Source organism: Urocampus carinirostris, chromosome 2 (assembly GCF_059441175.1).
Source record: "Urocampus carinirostris isolate Australia breed hairy pipefish chromosome 2, RoL_Ucar_1.0, whole genome shotgun sequence".
Taxonomy (NCBI): Eukaryota; Metazoa; Chordata; class Actinopteri; order Syngnathiformes; family Syngnathidae; genus Urocampus; species Urocampus carinirostris.
Window position 1 is genome coordinate 6,560,844 of NC_142350.1, and position 21,947 is coordinate 6,582,790.

General features: G+C 37.4%; 2 protein-coding genes across 2 annotated transcripts in view; both read right to left on the bottom strand.

Moving 5' to 3' along the window:
* The window catches only part of dennd3a (DENN/MADD domain containing 3a), a 33,870-nt gene extending 25,344 nt beyond the window's left edge, over nucleotides 1–8,526 (bottom strand). The window contains exons 1-8 of the mRNA XM_088328588.1: nucleotides 8,375–8,526; nucleotides 4,596–4,689; nucleotides 2,717–2,872; nucleotides 2,515–2,650; nucleotides 2,327–2,442; nucleotides 2,131–2,261; nucleotides 693–804; nucleotides 379–498 (exon numbers count right to left, since the gene is read on the bottom strand). Of these exons, the coding sequence (XP_088184714.1) occupies nucleotides 379–498; nucleotides 693–804; nucleotides 2,131–2,261; nucleotides 2,327–2,442; nucleotides 2,515–2,650; nucleotides 2,717–2,872; nucleotides 4,596–4,676 (852 nt within the window). The 5' untranslated portion in view covers nucleotides 4,677–4,689; nucleotides 8,375–8,526. The remainder of the gene's footprint in view (nucleotides 1–378; nucleotides 499–692; nucleotides 805–2,130; nucleotides 2,262–2,326; nucleotides 2,443–2,514; nucleotides 2,651–2,716; nucleotides 2,873–4,595; nucleotides 4,690–8,374) is intronic.
* Nucleotides 8,527–9,586: 1,060 nt separating this feature from the next.
* LOC148370817 (digestive cysteine proteinase 1) lies at nucleotides 9,587–21,211 on the bottom strand. The gene is made up of 11 exons (XM_088328589.1): nucleotides 21,003–21,211; nucleotides 20,129–20,188; nucleotides 19,976–20,068; nucleotides 18,079–18,251; nucleotides 16,324–16,585; nucleotides 16,066–16,261; nucleotides 14,437–14,630; nucleotides 14,270–14,361; nucleotides 14,048–14,209; nucleotides 11,578–11,767; nucleotides 9,587–9,935 (listed from the first exon to the last, which is right to left on the bottom strand). Exons 1-11 carry the CDS (start codon nucleotides 21,049–21,051, stop codon nucleotides 9,748–9,750), a joined length of 1,659 nt encoding a protein of 552 aa, XP_088184715.1. The 5' UTR covers nucleotides 21,052–21,211; the 3' UTR covers nucleotides 9,587–9,747.
* Between the last annotated feature and the right edge of the window lie 736 nt (nucleotides 21,212–21,947).

A 21,947-nucleotide genomic window follows, 5' to 3' on the forward strand; every position in this document is an offset into this window, starting at 1 on the left:
AATAGGACAATGTGCTTACCACTGCAACACAGAAAACTTAACCACTAGGGTCGTAGGAGCACCATTTCATGTGGTGTGTCTTGGGAAAGTACAGCCTGCCAGGGCCCATCCCTCTCATAGTGCAGTGGTTAGCACAATCGCCTATCAAGCGAAGGGTCCCGATTCGAAACTGGGTGGAAACATATGTAGGCCTGGAGAGGGATTGGCGCATGCATATTTTACTTAAAAGGAATCCTTTCAAACTAAACTGATTGCTAGCTAATCCTGTGTAACGCTAAAGTTCAAACTCGAGGCGACCCAGTGTCAACAAACCCGCCCCCCATGTTGCGCAATCCCGGCATGAAAAAAAAGGAAAAGCTTAACGTCCGGGAGTATTACCTGGAGGAGTGAAGCGTGCGAGAAACACAACAAAGGCAGATGCAAGTCTATGTCAATGAGGGGGCCGTCCTGATCCTCCCTGGATGGAAGACCCACCAGTAGGGGGCGCAAGCTGAAAGACTGAAGCACATAAGACAAACAGGAGAAGTTAGATTGCTTCTGCCAACCGTCTGAAACTACTATAATAAAAGAAATCTGTGAGAAAAAGAATCCCTTAAAATCATTATTTACTGTTGGTTTTTCTCCTCACATGCTTTCTCTGTGCCTTCCCATGACTTTTGACATAATTTTGTGTGTAAAAATAAATCAAGTACCACATGCAGTTGTCCAGGAGGTGGTAAAGGGACAAGAGACAACTTGGCAGCGAACTCCTTCATGGTTTCCGTAAAATCGGATGGTCTCCCGGGTCGCAACTGGACTAACAGACTAAAAGACAAGAAAGCAAACATATCAAAGGTTGTTTTTAAAGTGGCAGTGTGTAATAATTGACCATGAGACGTAGTTGTAGTTAACAACGGAGCTAAAAAAAAGTGTACATTTATCCCTGCGAGCGACGACAAAAGACTAAGCAAGCTTTGTATACCAAGAGCAGCTGAAAACAGCCAATAGCTTGGAGTTGGTCAGGGTAGGTGGAGGCGCCTAAGTTTAGCGGATGGCAGAAGGAGCTACTAATGAGGCCAGTAAAAAGATTGCAAGGGCAAAGGACAATTTATAAAGCTTCAAAACACGGAATGCAGCCAAGGAGCTACCATGAGTGGCAAGAAAGGGAAACAGAGAGAAAAAAGTTGGATCTGCTTGAATCACGGAATTCAGCGAAGTTCTCTTGCATTAAAAGCTGCTGAAGTCCAGTGACACTAAAAGACAAAGTAGCAGCTTGCGGCTAACAGCGGGCTATAGCCTGCAGCCAAGTGGCCAATATGAGTGGCTAGAGAAGGAAACAGTAAGATGAAAAGTGGAAGACGCTTGAATCACTGAACTAAGCGACATTTGCTTGTAAGACCAGCTGCAGAAGGACTAACAAAGCTCTATTTACATGGAGCAGCGAACGCCAACAGTACGGGTAGTGGTGAGCCCTAAAATTCAGCAAGTGGCTAACATAAGTGGCTGGAGTGTGAAAAATAAAAGAAAGATGCTTGAATTATGGAACTCAGCAACATTCTCTTGCATGAACAGCTGCGGAAGGCAAGTGACACTGTAGGCCGAAGAAGGAAATGGCTAGCTAGCAGCGAGCCATGGCCTGCAGCCAAGTGGCTCAAATGTGTGGCTAGAGAAAGAAATGTTGGAAAAAAGTGGATGATGTCTGAATCACAGAAATAAGCAACATTTGCTTGCATGACCAGCAGTGGATGGTGAATCACACTGTAGGACCAACCAGGAGCAGCTATCAATAACAACGGTAGCTAAGGGCGAGGCCATGGAATGCAAGCCAAGTGGCTAACACCAGTGGCTAGAGAAAAAATGGGAAAACAAGTAGAAGATGCTTGAATTACTTATTGGCGTTCACATGCATGACCAGCTGTGGGAGGCAAGTGACACTGAAGGACACAGAAAAAGGCAGCTAACAATAACAATAGTGGCTAGTGGCAGAAGAGGAGTTAACGGTAGAGAAAAGTAGAATATGCGTAAATGATGGAGTTTATGCCTATTATTTGAATTAATAGTGTTATACTAAAATGAATAATTACTTTTCCACAAATATGGGTTTCTTCATCATACACATTGCCCCTTTGAAATTAAATTAGAAAGTGTTACCATGACAAGCAGTCCCTCAAGGCGTTGTAGTAGGGAAATTTGGAGATGACGCAGACGGCAAATGGCGCGAAGAGTCGACTTTTGGAGGACACCCAGCGATGGCCATTCTGGATGGCGGCTTCCTGGTACGACTAGAAAAGGAGACAGTCTGAAATGACAAACACGTGTACAGAAGAAAAATGAACTCTTTTTTTACCGGCACTGATTTGTAGTACTGCGCCACCACTCCGTGAGTTCGATTCCCGAGCAGGTCGGTGAAAACCAGGAAGTGAAACGCGTCGTCTCTCTGCTCATTGGCTAACTGAAGACCACCTGATCAACGAAAAGAAGATTATTCATCAAATACGGAGATTGACAAACATGCAGGGGATCGGATAGCGGTACCAGGAAAACAAAGTTGAGGTAATGCGATGAGGTCCAGGTCTTTTGGTACGCTGATATCTTCGGTTGGCGAGGAAACCTCCGAATGATTGGCGGCTTGCCCGTTATGAGCAGATTCTGCAGCACGATCCCGCCTTTTCTACACCGTGGTCCAAATAAGTTCTAAAATTTCTGTTTCCACAAAAAAATGACTCTTAAATAGTACCTTCTTGATGAAGCTTCTCCGCCGTTGCACACGGCTGAAGGAAGGTCCAATCGCATGACTGGAATTGGTCTCCTTGGAGACGAAGGGCGGGACGTGGACCTGCAGAACCTCAGCATCCAGGACAGGGAAGTCCGCAAGCTTGGTCTGTTGATGAAGCTGGTCCCAAAGTAAAACATTGTTTGTTTGTATTTTTAATTGTTTCATCTAATTATATTATATTTTTACAATAACACTGACATTAAAACGATTCCACAGGGAGCAAGGCAGACCAAAACAGTCATCTATGTATTGAAAATAGCAAGATTAGGGAAATGAGAAAAGCAATATTTCTTATTAAAATGTCTTGTTTTGTTGATGGATATTTTTGCTATCTTTAAAGGATATTTTCATGATATATTTTATTATCATTGAGTTTAATCAATTATCTAAAGACTAATTGATTGATTCTATTAAATAATTACATTTACAATTTAACTACGGTAATTATTTTTGCTGATTAATTACTAAAAACTGAGAAAAATATAGTATAATAAGAATTAGAATAATATTTTTATGTCGAACTTTGTTTTGAAGGATCATTTGCTGTGTGCTTTTTTTACATTTATTTTGTAATTAATAAACTAATATCAATTAATCATTATATTATTAAAGACATTAAAATGATGAATTACAAATTTATTTTTTAACGTTGTTTCTTATTTGACTTTATTTTATGTCTACTTCTGAGGCTCCACAAAGCATAGTTATAAAAATTTGAGAGGGAAAAAATAAAGTGAAATAAGAAAAATAATATTTCCAAGTAAAATGATTTTGTTCTGTTTTTTTTGTTTTTTTTTTGTTTTGTTTTTTTAAATCAACAATTACATTATCTGTCGTAAATACATCGTTTAAAATACGTTAAATGCTTCCTTTCATTAGTTTGGTTAATTGAATTGATAATTTAAAAAATATATATTGTTTTAATTATCCATCCATCCATTATCTGCACCGCTTATCCTCAGTAGGATCGGGGGGGTGCTGGAGCCGATCCCAGCTATCTTCAGGCAGTAGGCAGGGGACACCCTGAACTGGTTACCAGCCAGTCGCATTGCACAGAGAGACAGACAACACATTCGCTCATTCACACCTAGGGACAATTTGAACCGGCCAATTAACCTGACATGCATGTTTGTGGAATGTGGGAGGAAACCGGAGTGCCCAGAGGAAACCCACGCAAGCATGGAGAGAACATGCAAACTCCACACAGGAGGTTCGATCTCATGACCTCAGAACTGGATTGCACACGCGTTAACCACTGCTCCACCGTGCTGCAATTAGTTCAATTATTTATTTAAAAATCTTATCCTCAATTTAATTAACGACATGCTCATTTTCGTTTCCTCCTTTACAGATTTCGTTTAACATTTTCTTCCTATCGTTTTTACTCAATTCTTGCTGGGCCAAACTGCAAAAATAGTTCAGTTAAGGAATTGAAAGGAGATATTTGTAAAATATATATATATATATATATATATATATATATATATATATATATATATATATATGTATGTATATTTCTGAGGAAAATATTCTCATAATGGCTTATTATTTTGCTTATGTAAAGTATGAAATCTAATAAAACAAAATAAAACTGGAAACAGTAGATAACTATCTAGCAATATAACCTAGATAACCTTTAATAATAATAATAATAATAATAATAATTTCCTATGTGTTGTCATTCTTTGTAACAATGTACACAATAACATAACCTTTTTAGTTTGGTCAATAATTAATACATAAACAAAATATAACAAAATCAATACACAAAAAAGCTATCAAAAGTAATCATCTGGCAGTAAATTTTAACTGTTTTCTCTTTGTTTTATATTATGAATACCTGATAGACGTCTCGAAGCTTATCACTGGAAGCCCCCACCACCACGCAGGCCTCCAGCAGTCCACAGGGCAATTCCGCCATTTACACACATGCACTGCAAGCAACACAATAGAAAAGCAATGACGTTACCGGCAAAAGTTTACCGTAACCCGACATGAAACCATCAGACCACCCTGGACCGATGATAAAAATGTGACTCACTCGAATTTTCCTGTAACGTACCGATTAAAGGGCAGTAAAGTTACCCAATAATGTGGTTGGTGACACACTTTTCTGGACAAATATACATCCATTTATGAAACTTCCTCCACTCAGATAAATTTGCAACGTATTTTGAGGGGGAAAACTCAGTTATTAATATTTAAACTACTGGCAGTGATGTGAGTAAACCATTCTATGAAAAGGTCCAAAATGGTCCTTTTTGGGGAAGAAACTACTAAAGTATGAACAGCTGTGGAAGACGAGTGACACTGAAAAACGAAGCAGGAGCTGCTAAAAACAATAACAATAGTGGCTAGCAGTGAGCCATACCCTGCAACCCTCAAATGATGCCTGAATCACAGGACTCAGCTGCGGTAGGTGACACTGAAAGACAAAGCAGGATTAGCTAACAATAACAATAGTGTCCATAGCCTGCAGCAGAGTGGCTACCATGAGTGGCTAGAGGAGGAAATAGTAGACAATAATTCAGAGGCTGCATGAATCGCAAGATTCAGTGACACTTGCTTACGTGACCGGCTGTGACACTGAAGGACAACGCGGGAGCAGCAAACAATAGCGGCTAGCAATGGGCAATAGCTAGCAGCCAATGAACGGCTAGAGACGGAAAGATTGGGAAAAAAGCGCCGAATGCCTTAATGACGGGACCCAGCGAAATTTGCTTGCATAACAACTGGGGCAGGGCAAGTAACACTGAAGGATGCAGCAGGGGAATCTAACAATAACAATATGGGCTAGTGGTGAGTCATAGCCCACAGCCAAGTGGCTAACATGAGTGGCAAGAGAAGGAAACAGTGAGAGAAATTGTTTTTTTTTTTTTTTTTCAAAGGACTTTTGTCCATCACATTCACGGCTAAGCTGTATGCAAAGTTGGCCGTTAAATGCCAAAAGCACCACCGGGACAAGATAGCTCCGCAAAATTCTTGTTGGGGCTTTTGTAGTAGCAAAGTGACAGCCAAAAATGTAAGCATCTTCAAGTTTCATATTATAAGTACAGATTTCTAAACCTAAAATCATGTCTGTGAGATAGGGCATGTGTTTTTGCTTACTGGGGCTTTAATTAAGGAAGCTTAATGCAGATTAGCCAAACATCTGGCTTGGATTATGTCCCTCCGCCATCAGTCTTGTCCCAATCCTTAAAAAAAGTGTTCCGGTCTCCAGCTGAGGCCATCATGGAAACGGCCATTTAAATCCACCCCATAAAGGGCCTGCAAGGTTGGTTAACTTATTTATGGCAGCATCAAAACAAAACTCCTGAATAAAAAGCAGATGTGATCACCTGACACACCCTGACTCCAGCAAATGGTTAATAGTTTTCCTGAGCAATAATATATTGTGGTCAATCTGACCAGCAGTGTTAAAATATGTGTAAAAAAATGACAATATACATCAGACCCCGGGATATGACATTAATCTGTTCTAAGGTGGGTAAATTGCCATACAGCAGGGGATATAAACCGTATGTAATTAGCTCTCAAGTACCCCAGATAAAAACATTAAAAAAACAAAATAGTATATAGTAAGAACTACTTATGTGTAATATCCGTGTATAGGATTAAATAGAATTATCAATTGATTTTTTTTACCTATAGTGTGATGTGACTTGAGCTGGTCAAATGGAGTAGCCAGTGGATGCAAACGGGGAGAGGAAACAGCGTATTGGAATTAAAAATTATGTCAAAACAGCAACTTTACAGGATTGTCATGCCCTTAGAAGATTGTTTTGCTTTACTTGACTTACATTTAATAATAGTGCCAATTGGATACAGCTTGCCTTTCCCTTTAGCATCACTGCAAGCCTCATGACCCAAAGAAAAAAATACGGAACAAAAAATATTGTATTGTATGGCCAAAGCACACAAGATTCTGAATTGAATGAGAAGAAAGGCATTGTGGAAGGGGAGTTCAGCCAAAAGAATACAGGCATTTTCACGATGCTGTGTAGCAAAACAATACCAGACAGGCATTTTTATGATGTCCACCTATAGCCACCAGGCATCTTAGAGCTATAAACACAAACACAGAATGAATTTTTTGGGATGTCGTATAGTAGGGAAACTACCGTAAAGAGTGGCTTATTCCAAACAGTAAAGTGAAACCATCCTAAGTTGAGGTGGTCGTATCCTGGGGGTGCTACTGTATTTGATCATTCTTGGTAAGGAAGCAGAAGTTGCCCACTTTGGAAAAATAGGAGCACACAGGAAAATAAATCCTGTTTGCTAAAGTTATGGTCATTGGTTGGAGCTGGAATGTAAGTCAAGTTAGTTATGACATATTTTGTTTCATTTTGTCATGATATAGTCCTCTGTATGGGTAAGGGAAGTTATGGTATTTCTTTAGGTTCGCTACAACTACTTACAGCATTTTCCTGTTTCACAGTTCTAACTTTGCAATTAATCTCCAACACAAAAGAAAACAAAGTCACCAATAGCGACAAAGCTCGAGTTGGTGGTGAGAACAAAACAAGTTTGGCCTCATATTTTCTCATCAGGTGATTTAAAGAAATGAAATAAGACGACAGACAAAAAATGAAAGTTATGTCACACTGTTACAAGTAGGAAATACATAATTTGCTCTTCTCGTTATCATAGTACATTTGTAAAATATTTTGACATACTTTGCAGTCGAATTGGTGGACAGGAGACAAGAAAATCTGAAAGCGTCATCACCACAGCCAGGAAAATAATCGGTTGCTCTCTGCCCAGTTTGGAGTACATTGTCAGACAACATTATTGGGGTCTCAATATTCATATTCTTATTTTTTGCACAATGTTGCTGCAAATGCCATTGAGCAAGCAATGTTCTCCAGACAGGGAAAAAACTGAGAAATGATTTTCTGGGCTGTGTTGATGACTACATTGTCATTGCACTATTTTACTATTTTCCTTATGGACTTGCATTACCTTGCAAATATATATATATATATATATATATATATATATATATATATATATATATATATATATATGTAGCCATAATTGTCTCTTGCATCACACACATATTATTGCAATAAATCACTTATGACAAATCCATGGATGATTAATCAGAGTTGCAGAGGGGGAAAAAATCGTGCAAGAATTTGCACAGTTTAACAAATTTAGCGCCGTTAATATGTTATCCACAAATTATGAATATAGAGAGAAGAGATCCTCGTTTTAAAATAATCGAACTACTCTGTTGTAAACTGAACGTAACTGAAAGAACCCACAACGATTTAAAGTATATAACGATATGACAGTACTTCAACAACATTCCTAAATTTCTCTGTTGTGAGAATTAACGATAAGTTAATTGAATTCGATCGAGTTCTTTTCTCGACTCAGGGTAGTTGTTGCAAGGCAGAATAGTTGGTGTCACCTAGTTACCACGTAAAAAATCCCTTACCTTCAGTGGAAACGTTGGTAAAAATTAATGATTCGTTAAAATAATTCCAGAGATTAAAATGGGGGTGGCAGTGATTTTTCATAACGCACCGAGTAGTTTGTTGTGGCCGGTGTGCACAACACCGGGCAAGAATAATTGGCGTCACCTAGTTACCACGTTAAAGACAAATCGCTTACCTTTCAATTAAAACTTTCCGCGGTTAAGTTTGAATATCCACATGTCTCTGGTGTCATTTCCAAAACAAAGTGGATCTGAATTCGAACCAATCCTTGACACGGCGGAGTTTGACACATTCACGCCACGGCGAGTGGATTTTTTGCTGAGTGACGTCAAAAAGAAAAGCTTTGCCCGCGCCAAATGTGAATTTCGTTGAATTGTGAAGTGAACATCCGGGTAGGCGTTCCAACAATAAAACAACTTCCTGTTTTGGTCGGGAGCTAAAAAAACGATATGAATAGTTAAATAAATCATTAATTTCTTTTTAAGAAAAGTTAAATCATAAATGAATACTTTGTGACGTAAATAAACATTGTACCTTTTGAATAAAAAATGTAATATTTAGAATAATTTCTTTACATTTGAGAACCCGTAAAATATGATAAAACTGAGTAATTACAAATTACTGTATATGAAAAAAAATCCATTGTGACGTGAAAAATTGTAAGGCGACATCCGGGTAACCCTTTCAACATTAAAACGACTTCCTGTATTTGTATGTGGCTAGAGAACGACACAATGGCGTCATCTGCTGTAGACGTGCATAATTTACTTTTTTTTTTTCGAAATAATTGTACCGTAAAATCACTTTTTTCCCCACAGAAAATTTTAGTCCAATAATAACTGAAACGTATATTGTGTAATATTTGACTAGATCGGACTGTGTTGTCGAGTGCAATTGGAAATCAGTGTAAAAGTCGTTTTTTTTTTTTTTTAAATCATTGTGTGTGAGATGACCCGTACCGTTTTAAAAATTTGCTATCTGTGAAACATTAAGTAAAGTTGTTGATTAAATTAAAATTTCAGTTTTTTTTTCTTTCCAACATTTGTAATCCAAAACGAAATCTCAAGAAAATAAGGGTTGATGAATTTGATATGGGATTAGTTTATGATTAGTCAGTTTTTGCACTTCTTAACAGCATTTTTTTTGTGTACTATTCCTCTAATTTTATTAGTAAATTTAAGGTGCGTCTGTTTTTCTCGTGCAAATTTTACTTTATTATTTGCTTTAATTTTTCCCTAAACTCTAAATAATTATATCTTTTAACAATTGTGTTAAAAAGCAATTCGTTGTGCGAAAAGTGGTATATCAATTTTGATTCAATTTAAATAATACATACAGTTTTACACCGCTTTCTGGTGGCCAGTATAGTAACGCACCCACAAGACAATTGACATTAAGAACATTTTTATTTAGCAGCACATTGAATTTGTCATCAAAATCTGAAATAGTGGCATTAAAAAACATGTAAAATAATCTAAGCAATCTCTTTGAATCATGTCATCATTAGCCCAACTTTGGATTTTTGGCTTGCAGCAGAGCAGTGCCAACCTATGCCAGCGTGACATAAGTGGCATCAGTGGTGACGCCACAATTGTTGTTTTTTGTGGACATGAGGATGTAGCCGTCGTTGCCCCAGTAGGTGGACCACGAGTTCTTGATTAACCAATAAGGCTCTCCGTTTAAGGTGCCGAATCCCACGGCGAGCACTGCGTGGTCCAGGGAGTCCGTAGTGTTGCCTGATTAAGAAAATAAATAATGCTGTAAATCAAATGATCAAGTGAGGTAAAAGAAACAACCAGTTTGGGGGGTTTTCCAGGTCTTTTATTGTTTTAGTTTTTTACATGGTCCATTGTTTGGGTCGTTTAACACAGTTTTGGGGTGCAAAGTTGAGTAAAAAAAAATAAAATGATAAATGAATCACAATTTTAGCTCAGTAGTACGAGGCGGGCATTTTTGGGGAGCTTTTAAAAGGAGCGACCAAACTACATTTTGTTTTGTTTGTTTTTTTCAGATAAAACGACTATGTATGGGGTTATTTTTTTACTTAAGAGTTGCTGTCCGGAATTTGAAACTTTGTTACTCTCTGCCGCCATCTCCTGGCCAAAAGTCATGATTGCAGCCTCATACAGTTCATTTATGAAGTACGTGCATATTTTATCTTCTTTGATGCGCTCGAATAAACTCTTCTTTTTGTGAGGTTGGGTTTGCGTCTGGACTGTATTTGAAACATACATTTTCCTACTAGTACTATTTTCATGCTACACTGACAAAAAACTGCGCTAAGCATCAAATCAATCTCCAGACCCATCCTCCCTTTCCTGCTTCCTAAATTGTTGCGCGTCCTGGACCATTTTTGAAGGACTTAAGTTGTCCCTAAGTGTGAGCGAGCTAGTGAGTTGTATGTCTTCGTGTGCCCTGCGACTGTCCGGCAACCAGTTCAGGCTGTCCCCTGCCCACAGCCCCAAAATAGCTGGGATGGGCTCTAGCACATCCGCTACCCTACTGGGGATAAGCGGTGCAGATAATGGATGGATGGATTAAGCAGAAAAATTAAAGAGGCTCTTTTAACTCAGTTGGTTATTGTCAACACATACTTAATAGAGAAAGTATTCTACTTTCAGCTTTTTAAGGACACCTAAAACAACACACACCACCTTTAACAACCAACCCTTTGGGTCATTTAAAACACAATGTAAGTGTAAAGTGAAGTTTAAAAAAAAAAAATTTTGCTCTGTTTTTTTTTTGAACGACTCTTTTTATTTTGAGCTTTTAAAAGAAATTACCAATGTATATGTTTTTCTCGGGATAAAACAACCTAGGTCTGTTTGTTTTGGGGTTGTTTTTTTTTTACAAAACAACCAAGTGTTTTTAGGAGGTTATTTAACACAAGTTGCCAAATTTAATTCAGTTTTTTGTACAGGATGACATTTTCTCGGGAGCTTTTAAAAAGACACAACATATCTTTTAATAATGGATTCACTTTTGGCACAATGACTTAATTTTGATTTTTGGATAAAAACAACCCAACGTAGTATTATTAAATAGAAAAAAATAGTTTTCCCCCCCAGCGATTTAGGATCTAGTAACAGTATTGTCACACGTCGCTGCCTGTTAATGCCGAGGTACGGTTCATCTCTGAAGAGAGGGCGACCAGATAATGAAGGTGCTGTATCTGAGTCAGATGAGAAGATTCTCCTGCTACTGGTAACAATTGGAACCAGTACTATCTGTTTACTGTGGTTAACCAAACCCCTAGCCCAAAAAATGGCCTGTAGAGGAATGGGCACCACCAGGTTATACTTCCCCAAGACACACCACAGGAACTGGTACCCCTATCACCTAGTTGTTTAAGGGATCTGTGAAATCTTACTAACGTACCGCAGGCTGGCTCGTAGTAGACACCATGACTGTAGAAGACAAAGGAGCGGTGCCCGGCGTCGATGCTAACAGCAACGGGGCCGTTCTTAAAGAGCGCCACCTTTAGGGCGTCTGCGTCGCCCGACGTCACGTTGGTGTAGCTGCGGATGTTTGCCATTAGTTGCGATTTGTTAGTGTGGCAGAAACCGTTCTAAAGGCAAAAAGAAAAACACATTTTTATTCACAGGTTTTGTGATGCTTAGCAGAAAAAAACAATAAAAACACAAAGACAAAATATACTATATAGCACCAGGCTACAACAACCACGCCTTTGGACACCTTCAATTTACTGTGTCAAATAAGATGTTTTCAGGTATCTTTTCAGCACTTTTCCCAATGTATACCACTTCAAAAACAATTTTTTTCAAATGCCCAAACATTTAATTCATTTAATAAGTGTGTCTTGGCATGTCACATCATTTTAAATACACAAATAACAGAACTTTTAAAAATATTTTGAATATAGAGTTAAATATTAACAATATATTTTTTATAGGTTGAGAGTTTTTAGATTTTAAATTGAGTAATAAACCTAAATATTATTATTTTTAATGAAGAATATATTCATAATAATATTTACAAAAAAAAGGAAAATAAAAATGCCTTGATTTAATTTAATAAGAACGCCTAGCTAAGTCTCATCATGGTGTTTGTAAATGTTTTTTTAAACAAATTAGATCACAAAAATTAAAAAAAATATGTATATTTAATACATAATGATTATACCAATATAAATAATTGATTTTATGCAAAAATGATAAAATTTATATATATATTTGAAACAATATATACAAATACAAAATATTTCATAGTGCCAAGTTTTAATACAATAGGCATATCTTGGAAAATCTCAAAATGGGATTTGTATTTTTTTTATTATAGTAATTGTATTACTTAAAAATGACCAAAGGAGTGTAGTTAAAATATGTGGAGAACATAGTTATATAATATATAACAGTCATATTTATTTGTATAGCCCTTTATCACAACAAGTCTCAAAGGGCTTCACAGACCACAGAAGGTCAACGCCTAATGTGTCTTTCATATATTAAAATTATATTTTTCTAATGCAAATCTTTTTTTTCTGAATTTATATCTCTTGCAAAACTTTTTAAATGGAAAAATAAAAAAGTGCCTTGATTTGATCTAAAAAGCATGCCTATGGCAAACATCATGGGATTTGTACTTTTTTTTTTATATACAAATTATATAACGTAAAAAGTAATCTTAAATCCATAAAGAAAATTGGCAGTACCTATAGTGATAGTTGACGGATTTTTTTTTCATTTACTATTTAATATAATTTCTTTTCTAAAAACTGAAAAAATATTCACAATTTATTCATTTCCCTCATGTTGAGGTTTTTGAGTTTTTCATCTAGGTTTTAGATCAGGGGACGGTGTATTAATAGTCTGTAGTTTGCAATAATCAGTGGTCTGTGCAGCCCATTGAGACTCTTTGTGATTAAGGGCGTCACAAATTTACATGACTATAAATCAGTGTCTGAAACTCGTGACAAAAAGTTAGCGGACACCAGGGCAGACAACTCTGAAAAGTTGACTGCCCCATTTTTCACAATTTGAAACACAATAAGACGACTAATCACAAAAAAACACATTGTTGCAAAGTATTAAGGATTGATAATCAGAATATATAACAGAACAACACTTTAAAATTAAGTTCATTATAAATCTACTTATAACATCCATTGCATGTATATGACATCGCTGTTTTCCATCTGCCATCAGTATGTACCTGTATTTACTCATCTTCTTTCATGCAATGTTTGCGTTGCGTCGTCTGCTACAAGCCACGTGAACTCCTCTTCACACGATGCTTTTAATGTACATTTACGTTTCGTAGCTTCATAAATTTTGTTAAGCTTATTTCAAATCTTTCTTCTGGGGCTGAGGTTTTGGCTTGATTCCTAACCACTTCTCCATTTTTCTTGTGTTCTCTGTGCGTCTACTTTGAAAAATGCTATGCAAATGCACGACTTTATAACGCTCGGGAGAGACGGAAGCACGAAGTTATTCGACGCGGGCTTCTGATCGGCTGCCGAGTATGCAAAAATGCTAAACGAATCGAAATTCGGAAATTTCCAAACCCAACGAAGATTTCGAAATCGGAATAAAGCAAACGTTTGATTTGAAAGGAAAAAAAAAAAGTTGTCGGCCACCCGGGCGGAGACGTTTTGTAAGTTGTACGCCCGACGTAAAAGATGCACGTCCCGGTCGTCCAGGCAGACGTTGTTTCAAACACTGCTTTTTTTTTATATATACCTGTATATATATATATATATATATATATATATATATATATATATATAAATATTTATATACACATTTTACTATATATTTTTAAAATAGAAAATGTTAAATGTCATCAATGGATTTGTAGTCTTTTTCGCAAAGGAAGTGGAGCATCTCACCATGCCCATATAAGGCCCGTAAGTCTCAGTGGTGGCGATACCGCCGTGCTTCATGATCCATTCATAACCACGCCATTCCTCACCGCCGTCGCAACCGTTGTTGCCGAAGCCCCACGTGCAGTCCACCAACATCTGCTGGGACAGAACCTGCAGAGAGCCTGTCTGGAAAGAAAAAAAGAAAGTTCATAAAATGGTCAAAAACAAAATAAAAGGGAACGCTACCTTCAAGAAGAGAGCCCCTTCCAAAGTCCCCGTGGTGGCAAAGCTCCAGCAGGATCCACAGATGGCTTGGTCTTTTACTGGGGTCACAGCGCCTGAAAAAAACCCCAAATAGGACAAACATTAGAAAAGAAAATGAAAATAAAACTGAATTTCAGGTGTGGACAGACCATAGAGGCGCCAGTCAAGCGATTCGGGCACTTGAACCCCTTTGTAAATGTGTGAGGGGAAGGGCAATCCTCGGTTGGGGGTCTTCCCCCCCTTGCGGCCCCTCATAGTGGCCAACTCCGACATGGTGCGATCAGAGAGTGAATTAAGGGCCAGCGTGTAGGAAAGGCCCGCTCTGTTCTTAGAGTGGACATATCTACGAGGGACGAAAATAGAACCAGAATGAGGTAGAATTTTAAAAAACATTCAAAAACAGACCAATAATATTGAATCAAATGGGAATAATACTTTTAATTTCAATTGACAAATGTGAAATCACCACAACAGGTCACTGTAGCATAAAACGGAGCTAAAGCGAACAAATTATGCCCGAAGCATAAAATTTAGAAGGCAAATTCATGATTTTTCCTGCATTAGAAAGGATTAATTCAACTAGCAACAGCGCAAATTAACTCATCTTAATCTTCGCGAGGGACAACCAAAGACCGAGCCAGGTAGATACACCTGAAGCAGCTTAAAGGAGTTTAGCGGCTGGTGGGAAAAGCTAGTAGCCAGTAAAAGATTGCAAGAGCAAGCTTTATTTAAACGGAACAGCTAACGATAATAATAGCTGTGAGCAATGATCTGCAACCAAGGGGTCAACATGAATGGCTAGTGAGGGAAATAGTGGGAATAAATGGAAGATGCGAGAATGACGGGACTCTTCTTCTTCCACTTGCATGTTGCTGTAGAAGGCAAGTGACACAAAGGACAAAGTAGGAGGGAGGCCAGCCTTAGCAGCTGAGTGGCTAACAAGAGTGACTACAGAAGGAAACAATGGAAAGAAAAGCTGAAGATGCCTGAATCACAGATCCGGTGACGTTCGAGTGATACTGAAGGACGAAGCAAGAGCATCTAACAATAACAATAGTGGCTAGCGGCGAGCTTTAGTGGCTAACATAAACATCTCGGCTTTTTCAATGTTTACAAAAAAAAAGAACGATGTTTTTGAAATAGTACATGTATTTTTGCTTGTTTTAATCACATGAAGTACTTTTACAGCTCTGGAGGGTCGCTATATAATACACACTGAACCTTTAATTGGGGATGGCTGCGAATACCAGGTATCATCGAGGGACTTACACTAAGCCTTAGAAGTAGAACTGATACTGGACTTCAGAAGGAATGGCAGGAATCCAGCACCACTCATCATAAAAGGAGACTGTGTGGAGAGAGTCCACCCTTTCAAATTTCTGGGTGTGCACATCTCCGACAAGCTCTCCTGGTCTGCAAACACCAGAGCGGTGGTGTAAATTATAACTATAACCTTATCCTCCTTGTTTTATAACCTTATCTTCTCTGTTCCTTATCTTCTTGGTTTATTTACCTCACTGTGAATGTGTGAAACTGGAGTGTCATGCCCAATTTCGTTGTCACAATATGTTAACCCATTTTGTAACAATGACAATAAAGGTATATTCTATACTATTCAATTCTATTCTACAAATAAACTTGTCTTGAATTGACTATAGTTATCGAAACTCGTGTATGACTGTGGTCTTGTGGCATCAAGATAATACAAAATCAATTTTAAAATTCTACAGAAAATATAAATATTTAGACGTTTATAAATAAATAATACTCAAATTCACCTGAGATTGTGCAGAAAAGCATGTTCACGCGCTTCGTGATCGCGCTGGTTGCCGTAGCGACGACCGAACTTTTCTTTGAAATGCTCGAAGATGCGACGAGAGTGTTTTTGGGACGACACCTGGATAAGATCTTTCATGGGATTGGCTAGCAAGTGATGCTCCACCCCCGGACCGGGAAATCCACCGCAGCTCATACCTTGTTGGAATTTTCTTCTTTTAATGTTTACATTTATATTTTTCAGGGAAGGGCGGACAAACCTTCAGGGAGGGAGAACACTTCTGGGTCCACATGGGTGGAGAACGCCTCGTAGTCCACAAAATATTTGTCGAAATGGGATCCCAGCAACGTGTTGTAGCCCATCATCTCGTAGTGCAGCGGTGCCGGGGGAGGACCCCGGCCCCCGATACCTTTTTCCAAGCGGGTCACCCACAACGTGTACGTGTTCTTCTTGTGGCCCACTGTGGTTATGTTCTGCCACACTTCACACAAGGAACCAGAGTAGTACTCCATCCGGAGGAACTAGAAAGGAAATCAAAGGCAATAATCGACAGGGGATAACAGACCACGGCGGCCTGGTTGCTGTTCATTTAAGGTGGGGAAGAACACGAAAAAAAACACCACCACACAATACGCAGATCTGCTCTCTTGGCTCCCGTTCTCAGCAATAGTCGACCGAGGATAATGTATCACGGCCAAAACAGTGTAGTCCATTTAAGGTGCACCACAATGGCATGCAAAAAGCATGCCCAAACAGAAAAAAAATGTGATCTGCTGGCCCCTACTTTTAGCAATAGTCGACTGGGGATAATGGATAGCAGCCACAATTGTGCAGGACAGAAATTCTCTCTCTCTCGCTCTCTCTCTCTCTCTCTGCAATAGTCAACTGAGGATAATAGATCTCAGGCACAATTGTGCAGGACACAAACATGCTCTCTGCCCCCACTCTCAGCACGAGTCGACTGGGGATAATGGTTCGCTGCCAAAGAACTGCAGGACATGTCAAGTCATGTTAATTTGTATGGACATAAATTCTCTTTCTCTGTTTCCACTGTCAGCAATAGTACGCTGTGAATATCGGATCACAGACAAAACAGTATATTCATTTTAGCTGCCCACAATGGTGCGTTTAAGCAGCCTGAAACAAAAAAAAAAAGTGTTTTCAGTAATAATAAACCGGGGGACATGGATTGCGGCCACAACCTAGCATTACATTCAAAGTGGCCCAGAACAGCACGCCGCTGGGCAAAAGTACCTTCTACCAGTCCCCACTTACTGCAATGTGGGATTGGGGATAATGGATCGCAGCTGCACAAGTGCAAAATAAAAAATAGAAATAAAAAATAAAAAGTCGCCAGGCTCGACAAAAGTGACCTGCCATTTGCAGCAAAATGCGATCAGGGATAATGGGTCACGGCTGCACGGGTGCATCACTTTTTGGTGGACAGAATGGAAAAGAGAACAGGCCAGGCCTGACGAAAATGCTTGCAGCAAATAAATACAGGACAAAAACATCTGTATTGTATTGCTGATTGTCAAATGCAAGTTAGCGAGGGTAGCGATTTGTGCGCCCTTTTCATAATTTTTGATAATCGCAAGCTTCTTTCCCATGGTTATTATGTTTTTGCTTCTTCCTTTAGAACCATAAAAGTCTTTGGATCCAAAGTGAATGCAGTACAAAATATATAATGTTGCATCACCGACTCTTATGGTCTTCACGAAGCAAACAAAATTCTGAACTGAAAGCAGAGACAAAAATGCCTTGGGTGACATGGGAGGTAAATCAGGTAATAACATTTCAGCATTTTCATGATGCTGCGACGAAAACCAATAGCTTACATACATTATATGACATCGACAAATAGCAGACAGGCGTCTCAGAGACGTGAAAATATTTGGTGTTAATGTTGTATAGAAAAAAAAACTCATTATCCGCATAGTAAAGTGAGCATTTCGTAAGGTGGGGCTGCCAAATCCAGGGGGTCTACTGCATAGTATTTATTTATTTTTAAGACCTGGAATCCCTGCACGTCTGGCAAGGCGGCCTGCGTGGTGACAGTCTCGTCTTTGGTTCCGTTGACCTGGAAACATTTCATCACGTTTAGCTCCTCTTCGGTGGTCTCCGGCGTGATCTTGTAGGAAGCTCCCCAAGGCTTCTCGGCACCCAGCTGGTACGTCGACACTTGCCCTACAGAAAGGGGTCACATTAAAAGGATTGCAAATAAACAAAACATGAGCAATTTTCATTCTCTAAAAAAATATCAGCTGGATAGTAAACAGAAATATTTACAAAATAAATATAAATAACAAAATACTGTAAAAACAAAAATAACAAAATATTATAGTGGTAATTTATACAAAATATTGCGGCGAGGCTTTTTACGAAGACAAGAAAGTTTGACCCCAATTCAGATTACCTGCATTATCTCCCTGTCAGCTTTAAAAGTTCTGTTGGTATTATACAAAACTTTGCATGGACTTGCCTCCTCATATCTTACAGATTTAATTTCCACCAAATGTTTCTGCTCTGAACTTTCGCTCATAACTGGTCTCCACGTAATCCCAACAGCCAAGAAAGAAATCCGTAGGTTCGAAAGCGTTCTCCATTCGGGGCCAGGTGCGGTGAAGTGCTCTGCCCTCTGAGATTCGATCTGCAACCCTAGTGCAAGTGTTTCAAACTAGGCTTAAAACACACTTTTATTTGACAGCCTATTAATAATGTTGACCTCTGGACCTTCTGCAAGTACTGATTCATATTAATTATGTCGATGTACTGTCTTTTTATTGACCTCATGCTTATGCGTTTTTCCTTGCCCCTGTGTAGGTTTTAGATCAGGGGATGTTGTAATATTAGTCTGTAATAGTCTGTGGTCTGTGCAGCCCTTTGAGACTTCTTGTGAAGGACTACACAAATAAACAGGACTTGAGTTGGTTACTTTTAGAGAAGAAAATAGTTTGAAAAATATAAGCAAAATAATAGTTTAAAAAATACTTTAAATAATAAAAAATGGACCTGTTTTGAAATAATTACAAACAAGAACCTAAAAAATTGAATGAAAACAATATTTTTAATTTCCATACACAAATGTTCGCTGAATACAGAATTTCTTTTATTATATAAGTAAAGTCAAGTCATTTTTTTTGTATAGCCCTTAATCACAAAGAGTCTCAAAGGGCTGCACAGGTTATTGCACAGACTATTATTGCAGACTATTATTACACCATCCCCTGATCTGGAAACAACACACACACACACACACACACACACACACATACATACATACATATATATATATATATATATATATATATATATATAGAAAATCACAATATATATATATAAAAAATAAAACCAAATAATTACAATGATAAGAGGCATTGAAAATAAAACTAGAATTAAAATAACCTAAACAATAAATAAAATAAAAATTAGATTCACTATAAAACATTATTATTATTATTATTATTTAATTGTTATTAAAATTATTATCATAGAAATACAAAAACAATAATTAAAAAAAGAATCTAAATGATCAAAACAGGCACCTACAGATAAAATAAACCATTAAGTTCTCTGAAAAAAAAATACAGAAAATCTGACCTCAAACAAAACTGTTTTAAATATCAAAAAAAGTTCCTTAAACTGGGAGGCCAACATACACTTTAAACACACTTGAGGTCCATGAAAAGGTTAAAGGTAGAGAAAAAAAACGGTGGCCTATTTTTAACTTATCATTCCAAAAATATTACCTTGCTTTGTTACAAGTGATAAAAAGAAAAACAAAGACAAACTAAGCACACAAAACAGTAAAGATTTCACAATGCGCTCGAGTCACATGAGGGTGCAAGACTCGCACATTTTGGGTTTCACATCCCACTCGGTAAAAAAAGAACCAAAAAATTGTTTCTCACCATGGTAGTAGTCAATACGACTGGACTTTGATTTCAGATCCAACCAGGCCTCAAAGGGCTCCTTGATCTCAGCATAAGGCAAAGAAATCAATCCTGTAAGAAAAAAAACAGATTTAGTGATAAAGTGGCGTCAACAAAAACAATTCAGTTCACCTTTCACATGATAAGACGTTCCGAAATCTGGAAGAGAAGGCAGCGCTTTTGCTTCGCAATCTGCAAACATAAACAGACTTGAGATTTTTGTTCCCATCCAGGAAAGGATGTATAATAACAACCATGCATATGCATCATATTAACCTTCAATCAGATTTACTTTATCTTGTTAGTATTAGTAAAATTAGAAAGAATCAATGTTGCGTGCAAAGAATTATGCACCATTTACGCACTTAAATAGTAACTATTTGAAAAAAATACAATTAATAAAAATTTATACAGCACTTTTATTTGTTAAACAAATACTTGAGCCAGTAAAAATGTGTGTTCTTTAATATTGGTGTAAAATACAGTATTCAAACATATAGTAAAATAAGAAATGTTTTCCACTTTGAGGATTTCGCCTATCACTAAAAAATTAGGCACCATTCGCTCACTTGAAAAGTTAATATTTGTATGAAAAAATAAAATAAGAAAACACGTTTATACGGCACTTTTATTTGTTGAACAAATACTTGAGCCAGTAAAAATGGTTGTTTGTTATCTTTGATTTTGGTGTAAATTACAGAATTCAAAAGTATGAATAATGTAAAATAATAAAAATGTAAAGGTTTTCGTCTACCGCAACTATGTGAAACGTAAACCCGGCGAACAACGAGGGTTCACTGCATTACTAGCCATTTCAATGCAAGGCGCGATATTTTTTTATCAAGATGTTTCTAATCTGCTTATATGTTACAGGAAGATTTGCTGTACAAAAAAACAACAATTTTAATGGAATTTGATTACTCATGACCTTTTTGCCTCTGCATTAGATTTATCATTATGAATTATATTGCTCATTCTTGCTAGTTGGCATGCACATTAGCCTTACCGAAAACAGACCATTGCAACACGGCAACGACGAACCACAAACACGCCATGTTCGCAATATCTAATTAAAAGATCAAAAAATAATAATAAAAACTATTCACATTCAAACTAAAGGCATGCTTCTACGAAGCGTGTAGCTCACTTCTACACGTAAACATAAAAACTCCAGCTGATATTTCCTCATATCACATGAGAGCCCGGAAGTGTCTCAGCCAATCAAAGTAAGAGAGAGGCGGGTGCTTATTACGCTGTCATGTGATTAGACTGTGCTGTGTTTATTTATTTAAATTGCGCACTAAAATGAATATTGTATGTATTAAAAAAATCATTATAATGAAGTACTGAGAAAAAATATACATAAAATGCTACGTATAACACAAAATACTACGAGTTTGCAAAAGTGTGTTAGCCAGTGAGAGAAGGGGAGGCGCTTGTTGCGCTGTCGTGTGATTGGTCATGTAAATTGATAGTCCGTATGTGTGTTTTTTTTAAATACACATTATGTTCTTTCTATCCAAAACGGGAAACATAAACAAATATTTGAAAGGTTAAAATAATTCTACGCATTTCCACAAATCACGAGAGAGTCCGGATCAGAGTGCTCATGTCATTTTCTTAATTTCTTTATAACAAATACAGTTTAAAACAAATGTTTTTTTCCTTGAAAGTAAGGCAAAAACTTTGGTTATTACTAATTAGTGGACATAATCTTGTTAATATGACTATTTCTTAAATAATTGTATGATTAATCAATAAAGGAGTTTTTTTTACCTTGAAATCAGAATGTCCTTCTTTGTGATAAGTTTTTCTTTTCTTGTTGATAAATGAAACAGTCAAAAAAAAAAAATTATATATATATATATATATATATATATATATATGTATATATATTGCAAAAACTGAAAATATATAGCTTGGGAATGACATTGTTTTTTTTTTAATTCAT